This window comes from Mobula birostris, chromosome 29, assembly GCF_030028105.1.
Source record: "Mobula birostris isolate sMobBir1 chromosome 29, sMobBir1.hap1, whole genome shotgun sequence".
Taxonomy (NCBI): domain Eukaryota; kingdom Metazoa; phylum Chordata; class Chondrichthyes; order Myliobatiformes; family Myliobatidae; genus Mobula; species Mobula birostris.
In genome coordinates, this window is record NC_092398.1 from 34,513,697 (window position 1) to 34,535,809 (window position 22,113).

The 22,113-nt window shown below is 52.1% G+C and overlaps 1 protein-coding gene across 2 annotated transcripts; it reads right to left on the reverse strand.

The window, feature by feature from the left end:
• Positions 1-14,602: 14,602 nt before the first annotated feature.
• apex2 (APEX nuclease (apurinic/apyrimidinic endonuclease) 2) lies at positions 14,603-21,025 on the reverse strand. Of its 2 annotated transcripts, none has more exons than XM_072246533.1 (6): positions 20,794-21,025; positions 18,036-18,119; positions 17,591-17,768; positions 16,940-17,092; positions 16,604-16,673; positions 14,603-15,632 (listed from the first exon to the last, which is right to left on the reverse strand). In XM_072246533.1, exons 1-6 carry the CDS (start codon positions 20,933-20,935, stop codon positions 14,748-14,750), a joined length of 1,512 nt encoding a protein of 503 aa, XP_072102634.1. In that variant the 5' UTR covers positions 20,936-21,025; the 3' UTR covers positions 14,603-14,747. The 2 variants fall into 2 exon arrangements, with proteins under 2 accessions (XP_072102634.1, XP_072102635.1); XM_072246534.1 differs by having other exon boundaries at positions 20,687-20,882.
• Between the last annotated feature and the right edge of the window lie 1,088 nt (positions 21,026-22,113).

Genomic DNA, 22,113 nt, shown 5'->3' on the forward strand with positions numbered 1-22,113 from the left:
GGCATTATGGTTGAGGTAGACACAGTGGGTTGAAGACCATAACCCACAGGACATAATTAGGCTATGCTCCGCCAATCCATCACAGCTGATTTATTATCCCTCTCGACCCTATCCTCCAGCTTTCTCCCCATAACCTTTGACACACTTACCAACCAAGAATCTATCAATCTCCGCTTTAAGTATACTCAACAACTTGGCCTCCACAGCCGTCTGTGGCAGCGAATTTTACCGATTTACCACCCTCTGACTAAAAAAATTCCCCCTCACCTCTATTCTGAAGCTGAGTCCTCTGGTCCAAGACTTCTCCACTAAAGGAAACATCCTCTCTACATCCACTCTTATCTAGGTTTCAGATACGGTGCTGATCAGAATCAGGTGGAATATCACTGGCATATGTTGTGAAATTCGTTGTTTCGTAGCAATGGTACATTGCAATTTAAACAAGTAGTGCAACAAGAGAGGAAAAATAGGGAGGTAGTGTTCACTGTCCATTCAGAAATCAGATGGTGGACGGGAAGAATCTGGTCCTAACACATTGAGTGTAGTTCTTCTTGCGACGAGATGAGATCTTTCAATGAGATCCGCGCCCCCCCCCCCGCATCATTTTTTCTAAACTTCAGTGAATACAGGCCCAGAGCTATCAAACACTCCTCATATGTTAACTCTCTCATTCTCTTGAAAATTCTCTGAACATCTCCAACACCAGCACATCCTTTCTTAGATAAGGGGCCCAAAGCTGCTCACCATACTCCAACTGTGATCTGTGAGGCCTTATAAAGCCTCAGCATTACATCCTCACCTTTTTATTCAGATTCTCTTGAAACAAATGCTAACATTGCATTTGCCCTTCTTCACCACCAACTCAAGCTGGAAGTTAACCAGTGGGGAATCCTGCATGAAATTTCTCTGCACCTCTGATTTCCGAATTTTGCATTCCATTACCACTTCTTTTGCCCATTCTCCAAATCTGTCCGAGTCCTTCTGCAGACTCTGTTTCCTCAACACTACCTATCATCATATTGTCCGCAAACATGGCCACAAAGACATCCAAATTACTGACAGATTATGTGAAAGGATTCAGGCCCAACACCAACCCTTACAAACCACCACTTGTCACCGGCTGCCAACCAGAAGCTCCCTTTGCCTCCTGCCAGTCAGTCAATGCTCTAACCATGCCAGTATCTTTCCTGTAATACCACGGGTTCTTTACTTGTTTAGCAGTCTTGTGCTGCACCTTGTCAAAGGCCTTCTGAAAATCCAAATATACAACATCCACTGGCTGTCCTTTGTCTATTCTGCCTGTTATTTCCTCAAAGAACTCCAACATATTTATCTGGAAAGTTTTTCCTTAAGGAAACCATGTGGACTTTGCCTTATTTCATCATGTGCCTCCAAGTACCTCGAAACATCATCCTTAATGGACTCCAAACACTGAAGTCAAGCTAACTAGCCTGTAATTTCCTTTCTCACCTAGGCCCATTTCCTGTATTCTTCTGCGTTCTAACTACATGCCACATAGCACCTTGTCAAAAGCCTCACTCAAACCACATAGAACAGCACAACAGAGAACAGGCCATTCGGCCCACAATGTTGTGCCGAACCAGCTAAAAAGCAAATCAAAAACACTAAAACACTAATCTCTCCTATGTATACCATGTTGATATCCCTCCATCTTATTCACACCCTCTTACCTTCAATGCACACCCTCTGGCATTAGACATTTCAACTCTGGGAAAGAGTTACTCTGTGCCCACTCTACCTATGCCCCTCATAATCCTGTAAACCTCTGTCAGATTTCCTCTCAGTCTCTGCTGCTCCAGAGAAAATAACACAGGTTTATTCAGCCGCTCGTGACAGCATGCGCCCTCTAAACCAGGCACCATCCTGGTGAACTTCTTCTGCACCCTCTCCAAAGCCTCAACATTCTTCCTCTCGTGGGGCAACCAGAATTGCATGCAATACTCCAGATGTGGCCTAAGCAGAGGTTCATAAAGTTGCAACATAATGTTTGAAATCAATGCCTCAACTAATAAAAGCAAGTATTCCATAAGCCTCCTCAACCACCTTATTGACATGCGTAGCCACTTTCAAGGAGCTATGAGCTTGGATCCCAAAATTGCTCTGCTTAAAAACACTGTTAAGGATCTTGCCCATGCGTTTGCCCTATCATGGTGCAACACCTCACATTTATCCGGGATTAAACTCCATCCGCCATTTCTCCGCCCGTACCGGCAACTGATCTATATCGTGCTGAATATCTACAGCTCCGTGCTTGTCAATGCACGCTACTACCTCAAGTATTCAGTCAGACTGATCAAGCAGGAACTACCCTGGACAAAGACACACAGTGGATGCCTCCGAGTTCCAAGCAATCATTCATTCTCTACCTTAGAAATCTTTCCCTACCGCTGACATTCGGCTCACAGGTGTTCTGTCGTTGAGCCTACCAGAGTTCTCCTTGGGAACTAGTTGACTCGATCAGCATTTCTGATCTGGCTATTGTTCACGATTGCATTTAATAAAAAAAAGGTCTCTGGTTATCAGTCTGTGGCCTACTGGGGATCACACTTCCTGTCCCTCCTGAGATACTCAGTGTCTCCATCTTTATTTATGAAGAAAGAAAGAAAGTCCCTTCACTCAACCCTCCAAACTCAAGTCTATTTCTTCTGTGCATACCAGAGTACAGTATTTCAACTCCACACAACCAATGCCAATGATTCTTTTGCTCTTAACTTACTTACAGAAGCTCTTCAGATTTACCTCAATCCTGCTTACCGTGTTACATTGAGACCCTGCCTCACCTTTCTAAGCACCTCCCTATACCTCTGATACTCCACCCACCATCATTTACCCTGCCTGACCCCAATCTCCCTCATAGATAGAGCAGATGTCAGTGGGGGAGTCCAGGACCAGAGGACACCAGCCTCAGAATAAAGGGACGTCCATTGAGGAGAGAGATGAGAAGGAATTTCTTTAGCCAGAGAGTGGTGAATCTGTGGAACTCACTGTCACAGACAGCCGCGGGGGCCAAGTCAGTGGGTGTATTGAGATCTTGATTAGAAAAGGCATCAACAAGGCAGGAGAATTGGGTTGAGAGGGATAATAAATCAGCCGTGATGGCATGGTTGAGCAGACTCGAAGGGCCAATTGGCCTAATTCTGCTCCTATGTCTGATGGCCTTTTGTTCCTCTCTCTGTCATCAGTACACCCACCTCCTTTAGCAACCCTTTATCATCTTAACTCGCGCCTCGATACAGGGTCCTTGGACAGGTTACCACCTCCCCCACCACTATTCACCCCTAACAGGTCACAGCAGCAGCAACACTTGAAGTCTGCACCCCCCCCCCCCCCCGCCACACTTCATTAGTTGTGTCATTTGCGTCAACGGCCAACACATTTCACAGTATGCTTTGATGTACGATAATTAAATCCGAAACGGAATCTTCTCCCTTTCCCTTATTCCCCCCCCCATCCCTCCCTACCTTAGCTATCCTCTCCTTCATCCTCCTCCCCTGATGTTTCCCAACTGAACACACAGGAAAATCAAGGTTAAGTCCCGACACTGTCTGGGAAACCCGGCTTCAAAGAGGCTGAATGGCACCCGCCCCTAGAGTAACTGTTTCCACAGGGGCTGACGGCACACAATCAAATTTCTCCCTCCATTCCCTTGGATCCCCCCTCAACCCTTCCCTCTAGTCTCCTCTCCTCCCCTCCCACCTCTCTCTCTCTCAGCCATTATCTCCCTCATTCCCCCTTCCTCACCCCACTCCTTCAATCCCATTTCCTCATGCCTCCTTCCTTCCCCAGAGGGGCAGGTGTAGGGAAGAATGGGCTGGAACAGGCGAGCAGATGAGGGAGATGGTTGATTGGAAGTTGATCGTTTCCTGTTCAGTCATGGCATCAATGGATACGGTGAGAAGGCAGGTGTACAGGGTTGAGTGGAATCTGGGATCGGCCATGATGGAGCAAGCTCGATGGGCTGAATGACCTAATGCTGCTCCTATGTCTTATGGTCTTTAAGGTCCAGGCATGGCCAGGCTGCCCGGAAATCAGACGGTGGTGCTGGGTTCAAAAGGGAGGGGGAGGATGATGAGGCCGGGGGAGAGGGAGGGGCTGGATTCAGCCAAGCTGCCTAAGACCCAGGCAGGGGTGCCAGGTCCGAGAGAAAGGACGTGTCAGGGGTGGGAGAAAGGAGCTAGACTTGTCCAGGCCGTCCGAGTCCGAGAAGAGGAGGGGGAGGGGAGGCCACTCTATTTATAACAACAGTTGCTCATCGCCAGTGAGGCCTGTCTGACAGGTGGCTCCAGCCCACAGTGTAGACCCTTCCCAGGGGGTCAGGTCGCTGTACACCAGGACTCCCGGCTAGACTCAACTCCCCTCACCCAGACCCCGGAGCAGGGAGGTGGAGACAGTGTGTTCCCTCAATCCCCTCATTCACTCCCTGACCTCAATACCTACCCCTCTTTGCCACCCCCACTCCTCAATTGCCCTCAATCCCTCCCCAGCCTCATTACCCCCCTCAATCCCTCCCCAGCTCATAAGCTCATTTCCCCTCCCACCCTTACTCTTCAACCCCCTCCAGTCCAACCACATCACCTCCCCATCCCCTCTGTCCTGAATCCCCTCTCAATCCCTTCCCAAACTAATTTACCTCACCTTCCCACTCCCTCCTTAATGTCAATACATCATCCTCCTCATGCCCTCCCTCCTCAGTCTCCCTCCCCAAACCCATTACCTCCTACTTCCTCCACCCCTCAACTCCCAGTCCTCTTGCTCCCACTTCAACCTCATTACCCCTCACTCCCTCGCCTCCCCAAACTAATTTACCTCCTCCTGACCTCACTTATCTCTCTCTCACACCATCCCCATCTCATTACCTCTCCCCGACTGAAATACCTCATCTCCTCATCCCCTTCCTCCCTAGCTCCACCCATTTCCCCTCCTCCCTCGCTCTTCAATCCCCTTACTCCCCATCCCCTCCCTCCGCAAACTAATTTACCTCCTCCTCCCCTCCCCTCACTTCCTCCTTAATGTCAAGACATCCTCCTCCTCCTCACCTCCCCCACGACATCCCCACCTCACTACCTCCCCCCTCCCAACATGACCTCCTTCTCTTCCCCTCGCTCCCTCCTCAACCTCATTACCCCTCACTCCCGCTCCCTCCTCGATCTCCCCCTCCACTCCTCTCACCCGGCGACTCCGCTCTCCCGGCCTTTCCGCCGCCCCTTCTTGCGATTCTTCTTGCTCCGAGTGGTCTCGGCCGGGGTCGGGACCGGCACCGCCGCCGCCGCCTCCGCCCTCTCGCCGCCGGCGCTCATCCCGCGCGCGCCCCGTCTGCCGCGCGCCGCCGCGCTCCGCGTCTGGGGAGGGGGGGGGAGGGGTCTGCCGGCCGGTACCGCGCAGGCGCGCCCCTGAACCCGGGGAGTGGGGTGGCGGGGCCCCCCCCCTTCCACCCGAGGTGCTGGAGACCCAGCAGCGCGCAGGCGCGCCTCAGAGCCACGCCCCTTAAAGCGAGACCGACCCCCCTGCTCCTCTTGAGAGACGCTCAACCCGAAAACATCATCGTTAAGGTGGCGCCCGAGGGGCCGAAGGACCTCAACAAACCCACTCTCCCCCTAGAACGTCAAGACCGGGCGAGCAACCCGAATCCAAGTTGTAATCAAACAAATCCAACTTCTCCCCTCATGGAGGGAATCCAGGCCGTTCAGCCCTCTTGTCGGCTGCGACACAGGGATAGGATCAGGCCATTCTGCCCAAAGCGCAAATTACAAACAAATAATTCAGTGTATCTGTGGAAGAAGACGGACAGTTGGCTTTTTAGGTTAGACCCTGAATTGGGTCTGAGAGTGTCAAGGAGAGAATGTGTGCAGTATTTGGAGTATTGTGTGCAGTTTTGGTCACCAACTTACAGGAAGGATATTAATAAGGTTGAAAGAATGCAGAGGAGGTTTACAAGGATGTTGCCGGGACTTGAGAAACTGAATTACAGAGAAAGGTTGAATAGGAACTTTATTCCCTGGAGCGTAGAAGAATGAGGGGAGGTATATAAAATTATGATGGGTATAGATAGAGTGAATGCAAGCAGGCTTTTTCCACTGAAGCAAGGGGAGATAAAAACCAGAAGACTTGGGTTAAGGGTGAAGGGGGAAAAGTTTAAAGGGAACATTAGGAGGGGCTTCTTCACACAGAGAGTGGTGGGAGTGTGGAATGAGCTGCCAGATGAAGTGGTACATGTGGGCTCACTTGTAACATTTAAGAAAAACTTGGTCAGGTACATGGATGAGAGGTGTATGGAGGGATATGGTCCAGGTGCAGGTCAATGGGATGAGGCAGAAAAATTGTTTGGCACGCCAAGAAGGGCCAAAAGGCCTGTTTCTGTGCTGTAATGTTCTATGGTTCTGTGGAATGGCGTGGTTAAAGGCAACCCCCGTTACTATGGGAAACGAGGGAAGAGATTGCTGCATCTTTGGCCATAGTCTTTGCATCCTCACTGGCCACAGGAGTAGTACTAGAAGATTGGAGTTCCTGTTATTCCTGTGTTCAAAGGAGCAGGGATTACCTTGGCAATTGTAGACCAGTACTTCAGTGCTGGGCAAAATACTGGAGAGAATTTTTAGAGACAGCATTTGGAAAAGCATAGCCTGATTAGGCTGTGTTAGTATGGCTTTGTGAGGGGTAGGTCATGAATCTCGAGGACGTGACAAGGCACATTGATGAAGGTAGGGCAGTGGATCTGGTGTATAGGGATTTTAGTAAGGTGTTAGATAAGATTCCCCATGGTAGTCTGGTCAGGAGGCATGGGAAACTTGTCTGGGCGGATTCAGAATGGCCTTGCCCATAGAAGACCGAGACTGGTTGTAGATGGTTCGTATTCTGCCTGGAGGTTGGAGACCAGTGATGTCCTGCAGGGATCTCTTCTGGGATCCCTGCTCTTTGTCATTTGCATGTTCTTGGAGCATGTCCCACAGCGGTTTTGGTTTGCTTTAGAGTAACCATTACACCCCTTAACCATCAGACTCCTGAACCAAGGGGGATAACTTCACTCAACTCAACTCTGATCTGAGTCCACAATCTATGGACTCACTTTCAAGGATTCTACAAGTCATGTTCTCAAATTTATTTGGCACAATTTGTCTTCTTTTGCAGATTGTCTTTTTTAGTCGGTCTTTGTCAATGCATCGTTTTTAATAAATTCTATTGTATTTCTTTATTTTTCTGTAAATGCCTGCAAGAAAATGAATCTCAAGGAGTTATATGGGGTCCTGATAATTCTTTGACTTTGCCTCTGCCACCACATCACATTCCACAGAAGCACTCACCCATCATTCTGTATAAAAACAAACTACCTCTGACAGACCCCTAAATCACCTTAAACACATGACCTCTTCCACCCTGGGGGGAAAAGTCTCTGGCTGTCCACTTGATCTCCGCCTTTTGTACACGTCTATCGAGAGAAAAGCCCCAGCTCGCTCAACCTCTTCCCATTAGACATGCTCTCTAATCCAGGCAGCACCCTGGTAAATCTCTGCACCCTCTCTAAAGCTTCCACACCCTTCCTGTAATGAAGCAACCAGAACCGAACACAATCCTCCTGGTGTGGTCGAACCAGGGTTTTATAGAGCTGCAACATTCCCTCGTGGCCTCTGGAACTAAAATCGAAGAAAGGGTGCTCGATCTTTTAGTAAGAAACCAGCAAAACTGAACTTTGTTGTAACAGTGAAAAAAAACACTAATGAAACTAAAAGTAGCAATATAATGAAATAAGCAGTCCAACCTTATTCAAACACACTTAAGTGTAAATATATACATATAAATAATTCTAGCTGCCTCTGGTCTTAGAAACATAGAAAATAAGTGCAGGAGTAGGCCATTCGGCCCTTCGAGCCTGCACCGCCATTTATTATGATCATGGCTGATCATCCAACTCAGAACCCCGCCTCAGCCTTCCCTCCATACCCCCTGACCCCCGAAGCCACAAGGGCCATATCTAACTCCCTCTTAAATATAGCCAATGAACTGGCCTCAACTGCTTCCTGTGGCAGAGAATTCCACAGATTCACCACTTGCTGTGTGAAGAAGTTTTTCCTAGTCTCGGTCCTAAAAGGCTTCCCCTCTATCCTCAAACTGTGACCCCTCGTTCTGGACTTCCCCAACATCGGGAACAATCTTCCTGCATCTAGCCTGTCCAATCCCTTTAGGATCTTATAAGTTTCAATCAGATCCCCCCTCAATCTTCTAAATTCCAACAAGTACAAGCCCAGTTCATCCAGTCTTTCTTCATATGAAAGTCCTGCCATCCCAGGAATCAATCTGGTGAACCTTCTCTGTACTCCCTCTATGGCAAGGATATCTTTCCTCAGATTAGGGGACCAAAACTGCACACAATACTCCAGGTGTGGTCTCACCAAGGCCTTGTACAACTGCAGTAGTACCTCCCTGCTCCTGTACTCAAATCCTCTCACTATAAATGCCAGCATACCATTCGCCTTTTTCACCGCCTGCTGTACCTGCATGCCCACTTTCAATGACTGGTGTATAATAACACCCAGGTCTGGTTGCACCTCCCCTTTTCCTAATCGGCCACCATTCAGATAATAATCTGTTTTCCTATTTTTGCCACCAAAGTGGATAACTTCACATTTATCCACATTAAATTGCATCTGCCATGAATTTGCCCACTCACCCAACCTATCCAAGTCACCCTGCATCCTCTTAGCATCCTCCTCACAGCTAACACTGCCGCCCAGCTTCATATCATCCGCAAACTTGGAGATGCTGCATTTAATTCCCTCATCCAAGTCATTAATATATATTGTAAACAACTGGGGTCCCAGCACTGAGCCTTGCGGTACCCCACTAGTCACTGCCTGCCATTCTGAAAATCTTAACCCAGACTAAACTGAACTAAAGAGAAAGCACAAATAAGTAACTAAACTTCTTGGTTGGTGCAACTGTAACGAAAACCAATTTCCCTCGGGATCAATAAAGTATGGCTATGACTATGACTACCCTCTTCACCTCTACCAGGCCCCCAAACCGCATGTCAAATCACCCATAATAACTGCGCAACACAGACAGAACATAGACAGGAACACAACTGTTCCTGAACCTGCCATACCCAAGGCTCCTGTACCTTCTGCCCAAAGGCAGCAGTGAGAAGCGAGCAGGGCCTGGATGGTGGGGATCCCTGAAGATGGGTTCTGCTTTCCTGTGGCAGTGCTCCTTGTCGATGTGCTCACTGGAGGGGAGGGCTTTACCTGCGATGGCCTGGGCTGCAAACACCACTTTTTTTGCGGCCTTTTCCGTTCCTGGGCGTTGGGGTTTCCACACCAGGGTGCGATGCTCTCCACCGTGCACCCATGGAAGTTTGTCAGAGTTGCGTTCGGGACGTTTAAGTGATTGGAATTCGAATGAAAGGAAGTAGAGGGCCCCGTGCAATGCAAGGCTTCGGTTTATCCTGTAGTAGGTTAAAGGGTCGGCACAACATTGTGGGCCGAAGGGCCGTAACAGCTTACTCACCTCTACAGTGACCATGATCTACCCTCTTGGGCAGCCTGTCCACACCGAGGATGAGCTGCTATCCCTCCGGCTCTGGGTCCGACGCGGGGGGCCGCTGTGGCCAGTGGGGGATTGGTGGGGCAGCTTCTGAGATGGTGGTTTCAGCGTGCCCCGGGGTCCACAAACTCATGGCTCCGGACCCAACCCTGAACAATTCCCGCGCCGGAGACTCCCGGGAGTCGTGGAGGACGGCGCACATCCTCGGCGTTGGCCCCTTTGATCTGATTCCAGTAACTTCTCCCTGGGGCAAGGTTCAAACCTTGGTGTCCGTTCTGTACTGGCACGGCCGGCCTGGTGTAGGGAAGACCTCACCGCCGCGGGCATAACGCTGGGACCGGGCATTGCTTCACTTTGCCCGCAGATTCAGAGGGTATCTCTCACTCTGTTTGAGGTACCCGCTCTTGGTGGCCCCACTCTCTGAAGCATACAGGGGGGCAGGAACCATAAGACACAGGAGCAGAATTATGCCATTCGGCCCATTGAGTCTACTCTGTCATTCTATCAGGGCTGATTTGTTTTCCCTCTCAATCCCATTCTCCTGTCCATAACATTTGAGACCCTTACTAATCTATCAACCTGCATTTTAAATATGCCCAACGACTTGGCTTTCACAGCTGCCTGTGGGAATAAATATGACTGATTCACCACCCTCTGGCTAAAGAAACTCTTCATCTTCGTTCTAAGTGGACATCCCTCAATTCTGAGGCTGTGTCCTCTGGTCCTAGACACCTCCACCATAGGAAACATCCTCTCCACGTCCACTCTATTTGTGCCCCCTGGTCCTAGACTCCCCCACCATAGGAAACGTCCTCTCCACATCTACTCTGTGCCCTCCGGTCCTAAGCACCCCCACCATGTCCTCTGCTTAGGTCTTTCAGTCGGTCTCAATGAGTTTTTCCCCCTCGTTCTAAACTCCGGTGAGTTCAGGCCCAGAGTCAATCAAATGCTCCTCATCCCTGCAATTACTCCAAGCACTTCTGCAATCTTGGTTCTCTACAACGTTCTCCTCACGCAGGAGACAGAGGTGATCTTCAACACCCATCACTGCGCGGTGGACCCTGAGATGGCGGGTCTGTTGGAGAAGGGGTTGGGTGGTGTTCGGCATGGACAGGTTGTTTCAGGACCCTGGCATCTGCTGAAGCTGCCAGCAAGGTCTCGAGGGCTTTGGTGGACCATAGCTAAGAGCTTGGCCTCTGAGTGTGGGCACCAGAACTTAAGGACAGTGGGAGACAGAGCTGAAATCATCGGGTGGTGGAGAGAAACCAATGCATAGCCTCCAGTCAGATTTACAGTGTCCATCAGTTTCCTGTCCTGGCTTCGAGAGAAGGTCATGTTGGATTAGAGTGTAATTTTGTTATTTTTCTCACAGATTATTCTTTCTCATGAGGCCCCCCCCCCCATTGGTTAGGGTCAACCGTAGAAGTGTCTACGTGATACACAAGCCAGGGCTGTACAATACGGAGAGCAAGCTGTTGTCCATGTAACAAGCTCCCCCACTCCACCCAGGAACAACAGAGACCAACACAGTTTGGCAGTAGCAGCGTCACAAGAATTGTCAGTCAGCATTGAGCTCAGCGTAGGACTGCATTAGGGTTCCCAGCTCTGGATTTTTCCTCGGGGTTTACTCCCAAAGCCTCTCCCATGCGTGGGTATAGCCACAAGGCAGCGGAGGTTTGAGATCAGAATTTTCCTTCTCCTAGATGAGCTCCATCTTCCTGGAATGACTGGTTTTAAGGCACTTTTGCCTCTTTTCCTGTCTGTAGAAACTATGCACACAGTACTTTGATAGTAAATGTACTTTGAACTTCAAGGTTTGACGTGCAGTCAGAGATGCACACCATTGGAATAACGGTTATTTGAGCCACTCTGGCCCTTCTCCTCTGACTTCTCTCATTAACAAGGCACTTTTCCCCCCACAGAACTGCCAGTCATTGGATTTTTTTTTGATTCTCGCACCATTCTCTGTGAAGTTTAGAGAATGCCCTGCGTGAATTGTGTCGACACACATTCTGGCACCAATGTAGCTCGTCCACGATATTCCCAGCATTGTATCAAGATGGCACCAGCAACTAATAGTAACATCCTGCAGACAGTTCACAAAACTATTTCTCCTTTGAAATAAATATTTTTAAATCTTTCTTTTAAATATACTTCTACTAATCTGTGTGTGACTGGAGCCCCTGTATTGTACATATTGATAATGTGTTTTTGGGCTGATTGAGTGATTTGGCTCTTTGGGTGCCTCGGACGGAACTCAGTGTGGTTGACTACAGAGCATTCAACCTAATGGCGGAGCCCAAACTCACAATCGGCTCCTGATTAAGGGGTCAAGCAAGAATGAAATCAATGAGGGACTGGAAGGCGAGCATGTGTCCAGTACCGTCTCCCTCTCACACGCTGCTGCCGGGGTCTTGGGTCTTGGGCAAGGTTTGATCGGTGTGGTTTGTGGTTTGGACTCGTCTTTAGAGGTACCTGCAGTTCCTGCTATATGTGTTTCTGGTTTCTAGTTGCCCCTTTTTGTTGCTATTTTGATCGGGGTGGACTGGCTCTGCGGCCGGCAGCCAACGAATAACACAGCGCTAAATTGAATTGAACTGAACTGCACATCCCAGGCTGTTTTGAAGTCTTTGCGGTTTGATGTTTAATGTTCTGTGTGTTGTTCGCTCATTTTTTTGCCATTTGCATGATTTGTGGTCTTTTTGCGTATTGGGTGTTTGTTCTGAGGATGCCCGCGGGAAGATGAATCTCGGGGTTGCATCCTACTTTGACAATAAATGTGCTTTGAATCACTGAACGCAAACAATAGGAAAACAAGTCCCTTTCTTCCCTCCCACCCACTCAGACCGTCCTCCAAACCCGGGACAGGCTGCCTCAGGGCCTCCTGAACGTGTGACTGTTTATAGTGAATCTTCCAGAAATTGTAGTAGGGATGCTTCTGTATTTTTCTGGAAGCTTCTCAGTCTTTCTGCAACAGGTGTCACTTGAACCTAACTTAATTGCCACTGGAACGTTGTTTCTTTTTACTCACGGCTGGACCGCGGTTTCTTTGTCCCTTCTCTCTCCTGATCGTTCTTTGGACTGTGTCGATCATTGACGCAAACGACGTATTTCACTGTATGTTTCGATGTACGTGTGACAAAGACTTTAATCCATAAACGGCCGTTAATCATGAAGCTGTTTATCGCCTCACTCTTCACACGTACAGTACTGTGCAAAAGTCTTAGATATTATACATCTGTGCCCAAGATCTTTGCACGGTTCTGTATGTAGCGTGGGAGCCGTAGACCTTCGCTCAGTACTGTAGCTACAGTGTCTAGGACCTTAGCACTGTTCTCTAATTTTATGTACTGCTGCTGTGAAACACGTTTGATGACCTGTGTGAGTGATGATAAACCTGATTCTGATACGGGTCTCTGTTGTGGACTGAGAGTGGGAAAGGGGAATCATGGTTGGGGGAAGGGGAAGGAGGAGGGAAGCATCAGGGAGAGACATGCTATAACGATCAATAAACCAGTTGTTTGGAATCAAATGACCTTGCCTGGTGTCTCAGGGCTGGGTGTGTCTGCACCCCTCCCGCCCCGGCATTCCTTCCCGCACCCCTCCACCCTCGTCATTCCCAACGTCCTCGGCTCCCGCCAGATTCACAAACTTGCTCTCCGCTCCCCGTTGACAAATAGAGGGCAGCACAGTAGTGCAGTGGTTCACAGCGCCAGCGACCCGGATAATTCCCCAAGCCGTCTGTAAGGAGTTTCTACGCTCTCCCCGTGACCGCATGGGTTTCCTTGGGGTGCCATGATTTCCTCCCACAGTCCAAACATTTATAAGTTGATTGGTCGTTGTAAGTTGGCCAATGATAAGGCGAGGGTTAAATCGAGGGGCTGATTCCACACAGTATCTCAATAAGTAAATGAAGTGCAAGAGTTTTAGGTGCCCTGGATATATACGTGTGTGCACGTGCACAAGACTTTCGCACAGTACTGTACATTGAAACATACATCATTTGTGTCAGTGGACAACAAAGTCTGCGGACGTGCTGGGGCAGCCCACAAGTGTTGCCATAACTCCAGCACCAACGTAGCAGGCCCAGAACTCACTAACCCAAGCCTGAGCCCAGAACTCACTAACCCGAGCCCGAGCCCAGAACTTACTAACCCGAGCCCGAACCCAGAACTTACTAACCCGAGCCCAGAACTTACTAACCCGAGCCCAGAACTTACTAACTCGAGCCCAGAACTTACTAACCCAAGCCTGAGCCCAAAACTTACTAACCCGAGCCCGAGCCCAGAACTTACTAACCCAAGCCGAGAGCTTACTAACCCGAGCCCGAACCCAGAACTTACTAACCCGAGCCGAGAGCTTACTAACCCGAGCCTGAGCCCAGAACTTACTAACCCGAGCCCAGAACTTACTAACTCGAGCCCAGAACTTACTAACCCGAGCCTGAGCCCAGAACTTACTAACCCGAGCCCGAGCCCAGAACTTACTAACCCGAGCCCAGGACTTACGAACCCGAGCCCGAGCCCAGAACTTACTAACCCGAGCCCAGGACTCACTAACCCGAGCCCAGGACTCACTAACCCGAGCCCAGGACTCACTAACCCAAGCCCAGAACTTACTAACCCAAGCCTGAGCCCAGAACTTACTAACCCGAGCCGAGAGCTTACTAACTCGAGCCCAGAACTTACTAACCCGAGCCTGAGCCCAGAACTTACTAACCCGAGCCCGAGCCCAGAACTTACTAACCCGAGCCCAGGACTCACTAACCCGAGCCCAGAACTTACTAACCCAAGCCCAGAACTTACTAACCCGAGCCCGAACGCCCTCAGACCGTGGGGGGAAACGGGAGCGCTGGGAAGAAACACGCGGTCACACAAACTCCTTCCAGACTGCAGCGGGAAGTGAATCCAGATCAATAAGGGCGTTACGCTGACCGCTAAGTTACTGTGACGCCCTCCAGCTAACCCTTCAGTGGAAGGTCCTACAACACGTCTCAGTCACCCCTCTTCCATTCCATTCGAGTATTCACTCCCCTCAACTCCATCAGTGTTTGCTCCCACCGAGATTTATTTCAAACTTTTATACAAAATTTAAATAAACAAAAGTCAAGTACAAAATCTGTGCCTGTGTGTGTGGGGGGGTGTTCTGTCTCTGCGGAGGTCTCTCCTCCGTCCCAGACCGCCCCTGTCCACTCACCCGGTGGAGTCTGCCCAGCGGAAGAACCCGCAGCGGGAGGCGGGGTTGTGCACCGGTCCCGGGGGGCGGCGGCAGGAGTAGAAGCCCCTCCCGCGGTTGGGGCCAGCCTTCCTGACGGTGCGCAGGACGCAGGGCTCGCCGTGACCGGGGCAGGCTGGGGGCGGGGGCCGTCCCCTCAGCAGCCCCTTCCAGAAGACGGCGGGGGGCGGCGCAACTTCCTCTCCCTCCGAGGCCCCCGCAGTCGGGGGGCTCGGAGAACGGGAACCGGAGCCGGCACCCCCAGCATCTGCGGGCTTGAAGTAGGCCAGAAGGTTCCCATTCAGGGTGGGACGTCCACTGACCTTCCTCCCCCTCCTGCCACCCATCGCTGGCCTGGGCTTGGCCCCTACTCCTGCCCCTTGGCGAGACTTGGCCCCAACCCCCGGCCGAAACTCTGCCCCCTCTTCCCCAGAAGCCCGAGGGGAGGGTGGACCACGGTCGGGGCGGGAGAGGGCCACCAGGAAGCGGGAGAGGGTCTGCTGGACCCCGGCAAACTCTGGCAGGTTCTTGGTGCAGAGCGGGGGCAGGCGGGCGGTGGGCAGGCAGCGGGCCCTGAGCCATGCCCGTACGGGGCAGTGGTCCGAGCCCCGCACCTCCGTCAGCAGATCGCAGCCCCCCAACCAGCGCCGGGCCTGGGGGCCGCCAGCCAGGACGTAGTCAATGCGCGTGCCGTAGTTGGTCTCCCGGGCGCCCGTGCTGGTCTGCCAGCAGCTGTAGGCCTCCAGCCGGCCTGGGTTGAAGAGCCGGAAAGTGTCGACGAACAGCCCGCCTCCTGTCCCCTCCTCGTCCTGGCACACGAACCCATCCAACCACCTCCGCCCGGGCTGGGCTGCGAACTCGTCCTGCGGGAGGGAGGGAGAAAAGGACACAATGGGTTACAAATCTGGGATGGGGACACCGCGTGGATCGCCCCAGTGCACTAACCTCCGTATTAGAGCCAGGAGAAGGGGCCAGCGCGGGGACAAACCCTTTGCGTACGGCTGGGCAGGAAAACAGATCCGTGATGCAAATGTAGATCCATAATTCCTTTCAAGGCGGCAGCACGGGGAGATGAAGATCTGTAGACGTGTGGGGGAGAGGATACTGACTGGCTGCATCACAGCCTGGTACGGAAACACAGATGTCCTTGAATGGAAAGGCCTACAAAAAGTAGTGGATGCGGCCCATTTCGCCACGGGAAACAGAAATACATTCTGTAATGGGCACGTGGCCAAGTGGTTAAGGCATTCGACTAGCGACCTGAAGGTCGTGAGTTCGAGCCCCAGCCGAGGGAACGTGTTGTGTCCTTGAGCAAGGCACTTAATCACACATTGCTCTGTGTCGACACTGGTGCCAAGCTGAATGGGTCCTAATGCCCTTCTCTTGGACAACATCGGTGGTGTGGAGAGGGGAGACTTGCAGCATGGGCAACTGCTGGTCTTCCATACAACCTTGCCCAGGCCTGCGCCCTGGAGAGTGAAGTGAAGACTTTCCAGGCGCAGATCCATGGTCTCACAAGACTAACGGATGCCTTTATTAATGATCAATAAACTAATCGTTTGGAATCAAATGACCTTGCCTGGTGTTTAAGGGCTGGGTGTGTTTTTACTGTGCCAAACCACCCCGCCCCCCCCCCCCCCCAACCCGGGACTCTTTCTCTGCCATCTGTCCCTCATCCACCCGCGCTCCCCAGACTTTTGCACAGTTCTGTAGCTGGGAAGATGACGAGGGAAGGGAGCAGGGGTGGTGGTGGGGGGGGCGTCACGGCCGCAATTTGCTGCCTGTCCCCAGCCCCAGTGCAGTGTGCCCAGGACAGGAAGGCGTGTGTCCTTACCAGGTCTCCGGGCTGGCAGTGGTCAATGGGCCGATGAGATATGTTCAGGTCTCCAAGTACAAGCACTATCCTGCAGAAGGAAGGGAGGAGTGAGGCAGGAAACACATTGCCCCCCTCCACCTCGTCTCGAGCTCAGGTCTGCCCGGGCAGGGGAGTCAGGGACATGGTCACGGTCACCTCTGTCAGGGGGTCATGGTTCACAGTAGCGGCTACGGGTCACAGGTCGGTGGAGAGGTTCGAGGGTTAGGCCAGAAGAGGGTTGGGTCAGGGGTCAGCAGGAGTTGGACGAAGGGGTTAGGAGGTCAGACTTTATCTAGGGGGTCGGGGAAGCCTTACTCTCCGTCCCGAAGCAGGGCCTCAGCCCTGGCCTGCAGCAGTTGGCAGAAACGCAGTTTGAACTCGAGGCGCTGCTGGTTGTCGGGGTCGGCCCGGGGGACGTAAACGTTGATCACAGCCAGTGTCCTCTCCCCCTCCTCCTCCTCCGGCAGCCTGTGTGCGGGGTGGTGGGGGGGGGGAGTGGGAGAGAGGGAGATGGGGAGGGCAGAGGGGAGAGAGGATAGGGTAGGGGAGGGGGAGGGAGAGAGGAGAGGAGAAGGGGAGGAGAGGGGGAGGGGGAGGAGGGGCGAGGGGGAAGGAGAGGGGGAGAATGGGAGGGGGGTAAGGGGAGGGGAGGAGGGTAGGGGGAAGAGGGGAGGGATTGGGGATGGGGTAGGGAGGGAAGGGTGAGGAAGGGGAAGGGGGCAAGGGGAGGGTGAAGGGTAGGAGAGGGAGAGAGGGAGGGTGGGTGAGAGATTCTGTCAACCGATGCCCTTTCCCCAGCCACCGCTCCCATCTCACTATCTCCTCCTCATTGCACAGATCCTCTTCCTCCTGGTGACGCCCACGCTCCCTGCCGGCTCCTCACAGCCCACCAGTCCCTCCCTCCTCACCACCACCCCCCCCCGCCTCCCCCAGCAGTGACCCTCCCTCCCCCCGGCGCAGGGTTACCGTAGGCGGTGCTTCGTGATGAGGGCCCGGCCCTCGCTGTCCAGCTGACGGAGCTCCTGTTCAGAGAACTGGTCGGTCAGCCCCAGGGGGAGAGCGGCCCCAATCCCGGACAGCAGCCCCGAAAGACCCTCCTCTGCCGCAAACGGGGCGACGTCGTCCGTGCAGTAGGTGGCCACACCTGGACAGGGTTGGAACACATCACAGCACACCTGAGAATGCACCCTGGGGGCGGGGGAGAGAGGAGCAACAGCAAGGAAAGCCGGGGGGGGACAGGGTGCTGGGGGTAGAGATGAGGACGTGGAAAGGGGAGAGGGGGCAGGAAGTAGGGAAGTGTTAGGGAAGGGGAAGGAGAGAGGGGGAATGGAGAAAGGATAGGGAGGGGGTAGCGTTGAGCGATGGGAAGTAGGGGTGAAGTACACAGGGAGAATTCCTCTCTTTCTCTCACCTGAGTAGCCAGTGCGTGTGCGGCTGTGGCTGAAGTAGGAGTTAAAGCCCTCAAGGATGGCCACGTCCTCCTCCAGCAGGTCTCCTGGGCACAGGGGAGAGGCAGCCGTTAGTGGGCACACAGCTGCTGAGAGCGGGGTGGGGGTCGGGGCCGAACGGGAGCCCGGTGTGGTGGGAGAGACCCGGACAGCAGACATGACCGACGGGCGGTTCGCCCTCGAGCCGAGGAGCGGAAGTAGGGTGTTGGCGACCCAGCTCTCCCACAGACAGACAACACCGACGCAGACAGGGCGTGCCTTCGGACAGGAATGGGACCATCAGGTTAATGTCTTTGAGAGACAGCGAGGAATGGCCAGCTTCAGCCAGATCCTCCATCGAAGGGAAAGTTGTACAGTAACAGAAACAGGCTCCCTTCGGCCCGTCTCAACCATACTAAACAAGATGACCACCTTGTGTTTGGTCCATATCCTCTGAACCCTGGTAAATTGGTTTACGATTATCACAGTTTCAGTAAAAAACCTTGTTGTCAACACAGATTATTTCATTTCACAGTGCATGGAGGTACAGAACTGTGCACATATATGTAGCAAGGGTGCCTAAGACTTTTGCACAGTACTGTAGTAATTTTATGTATTGCACTGTACTGCTGCCACAATAAAAGCCACATTTCATGGCATATGTGAGTGATGACAAACTTGATTCTGATATGGGACTGAGAGCGGGAAGGGGCAGGAAGAGAGGAATCATGGTTGGGAAAAGGGGAAAGCAGAGGGAAGCACCAGAGAGACATTCCGTGATGATCAATAAACCAGTTGTTTGGAATCAAATGATCTTGCCGGGTGTTCCAGGACTGGGTGTGTCTGCACCTGTGCCACCCGCTAACCCAACACTCATTCTCTGCCACCTGTACCACACTTCTCCCACAGCACTCTACCCTCATCATTCCCAACACATACATACATGGAAACATTGACACATAGAAAACCTACAGCACAATACAGGCCCTTCGGCCCACACAGCTGTGTCCAACACGTCCTTACCTTAGAAATGACCTAGGGTTACCCATAGCCCTCTATTTTTCAGAGCTCTATGTACCCATCCAGGAGTCTCTTAAAAGACCCTATCGTATCCACCTCCACCACAGTCGCCGGCAGCCCATTCCACGCACTCACCACTCTCTGTGTAAAACAACTTATCCCTGACATCTCCTCTGTACCTACTTCCAAGCTCTTTAAAACTGTGCCTTCTTATGCTAGCCATTTGAGCCCTGGGAAAAAAGCCTTTGACTATCCACACGATCAATACCTCTCATCATCTTGTACCTCTCATCATCAGGTCACCTCTCATCCTCCGTCGCACCAGGGAGAAAAAGCCAAATTCACTCAAACTATTCTCATAAGGCATGCTCCCCAATCCAGGCAACATCCTTGTAAATCCCCTCTGCACTCTTTCTATGGTTTCCACATCCTTCCCGTAGTGAGGCGACCAGAACTGAGCACAGTCCTCCAAGCGGGGTCTGATCAGGGTCCTATATAGCTGCAACATTACCTCTCGGCTCTTAAACTGAATCCCACGGTTGATGAAGGCCAGTGCAACATATGCCTTCTTAACCACAGAGTCAACCTGCTCAGCAGCTTTGAGTGTCCTATGGACTCAAACCCCAAGCTCCCTCTGATCCTCCACACTGCCAAGAGTCTTACCATTAATACTATATTCTGCCATCATACTTGACCTACCAAAATGAACCACCTCACACCTCTCAGCCCTGTTTTGCATCCTATCAATGTCCCGTTGTAACCTCTGACAACCCGCCACACTACCCACAACACCCCCAACCTTTGTCTCATCAGCAGATTTAGTAACCCTTGGACTTCAGTGCTGTAGGACAAAGGTAAAACTACAACGGAATTCAGATTAAAGAGTTACAGTTAGACAGACAATAAGGTGCAAGGGCTACGGTGAAGGAGAGTCTGAGGTCGAGGGTCCATCTTATCAGCACTTGGGAACTGTTCAACAGTCGAAGGCGTACTGGACCCTGATGGACATGCTTCCCGGCTTTTGTATCTTCTGCCCGTTGGGGGGGGGGTCATTGATTATGCTAGCTGGTCAATTAGTCCAACTACCTCCCTCACCCTGCCCCTTCATCCCCTCTCTCCCTGCACCCCTCCTTCACTCACGGAACACACATCAAAGTTGCTGGTGAACGCAGCAGGCCAGGCAGCATCTCTAGGAAGAGGTACAGTCAACGTTTCGGGCCGAGACCCTTCATCAGGACTAACTGAAGGAAGAGTTAGTAAGAGATTTGAAAGTGGGAGGGGGAGGGGGAGATCCAAAATGATAGGAGAAGACAGGAGGGGGAGGGATGGAGCCAAGAGCTGGACAGGTGATAGGCAAAGGGGATACGAGTTGATCATGGGACAGGAGGCCTGGGGAGAAAGAAAAGGGGGCAGGGGAACCAGAGAATGGACAAGGGGTATAGTCAGAGGGGCAGAGGGAGAAAAAGGAGAGAGAGAGAAAGAATGTGTGTATAAAAATAAGTAACAGATGGGGTACGAGGAGGAGGTGGGGCATCAGCGGAAGTTAGAGAAGTCGATGTTCATGCCATCATGTTGGAGGCTACCCAGACGGAATATAAGGTGTTGTTCCTCCAACCTGAGTGTGGCTTCATCTTTACAGTAGAGGAGGCCGTGGATAGACATGTCAGAATGGGAATGGGATGTGTGGCCACCGGGAGATCCTGCGGACCATCTCTCACTCACGGCTCACTCGGGTCTCCTGCAGGCAGATAATGTGGGCGCCCAGACTCAGCAGCGTGGGCCGCAGTTGCTTCCCGCGGGCCCGGATCCCGTTCACGTTCCAGCTCACCAGCCGGAGGCCGGACTCCGGGCCCGCGGTCTCCATGTGGGAGGGCGGCGGGGACCAGCCTCCGAGGAGTCGGCGCCGGCGCCGCTGGCGGGCTTCAGCATCCGGACACAGCGCCGCTGGCGGGCTGGAGGATCCGGCCACAGCGCCACCATCCTCCTGGAGGAGTTGACCACAGCGCCACTCGCGGGCTGGAGGATCCGGCCACAGCGCCACTCGCGGGCTGGAGGATCTGGCCACAGCGCCGCTGGCGGGCTGGAGGATCCGGCCACAGCGCCGCTGGCGGGCTGGAGGATCCGGCCACAGCGCCACCATCCTCCTGGAGGAGTTGACCACAGCGCCACTCGCGGGCTGGAGGATCCGGCCACAGCGCCACTCGCGGGCTGGAGGATCTGGCCACAGCGCCACCAGTCGCCTGGAGCAGGGGCTCCCAACCCTTTTTTGCGCTGCGTACCGGTTTTTTATTGACAATATTCTTGCGGACCGGCCGACCCGGTGGCGGGGGGGGGGGGGGGGGGGGGAGGTGCCAACACACAAGAGTAACAGTAAATGCGCTGCGTTTATTCCGAAAAAGACTACAATGACCACTAAGCCTTGCGCGGGTACCTGTGTGTGTATGCGTGAAGTGCACATGCATGTACGTGCCGATTTTTTTGACAAATCGTTTTCAGCGATTCTGTTCAGTGAAACTACACTGTACATACATTATTTCTACTTTACATAGGCTGTGTATTTATCATATCATTCCTGCTTTTACTATATGTTAGTGTTATTTTAGGTTTTATGTGTTGTTTGGTATGATTTGGTAGGTTATTTTTCGGGTCTGCGAACGTTCAAAAATGTTCCCATATAAATTAATGGTAATCATAAGTCACTTATAAAGTCAATAGCATCATAATATTTTAAGTAACGTTTGGATATTAAACACACAGCACATATTTTCCCCGTATGAACATATAAAATCATTGCAACACACCAATTTCGCTGAATCAGTGGGAGCCCTGGGCTTGTTTCCCTGCAACGAGACGGTGCCATCGAGGGGTGATGGGAGACAGCGATACTCGAAGGGGGTTCCTTATGTCCAGTCTATTCCGCAATTTAGTTTTCGCTGCATTCATTGCAGAAAATCCTGCTTCGCAAAGGTATGATGTTGGAAATGGAAGCAACGTTTTCAGTGCTTTCGTGGCTATCTCAGGATATTTAGCCTTGACTTTGAT

Excerpts from the sequence above, each read along its gene's own strand:
- apex2 (XM_072246533.1), bottom strand. The coding sequence starts at position 20,935 with ATGGAGACCGCGGGCCCGGAGTCCGGCCTCCGGCTGGTGAGCTGGAAC. Across the intron at positions 17,093-17,590 it reads ATCACGAAGCACCGCCTACG|GCTGCCGGAGGAGGAGGAGG; the intron begins GTAACCCTGCGC and ends CCCCGCACACAG. Across the intron at positions 15,633-16,603 it reads ACTGCCAGCCCGGAGACCTG|GACGAGTTCGCAGCCCAGCC; the intron begins GTAAGGACACAC and ends TCCCTCCCGCAG.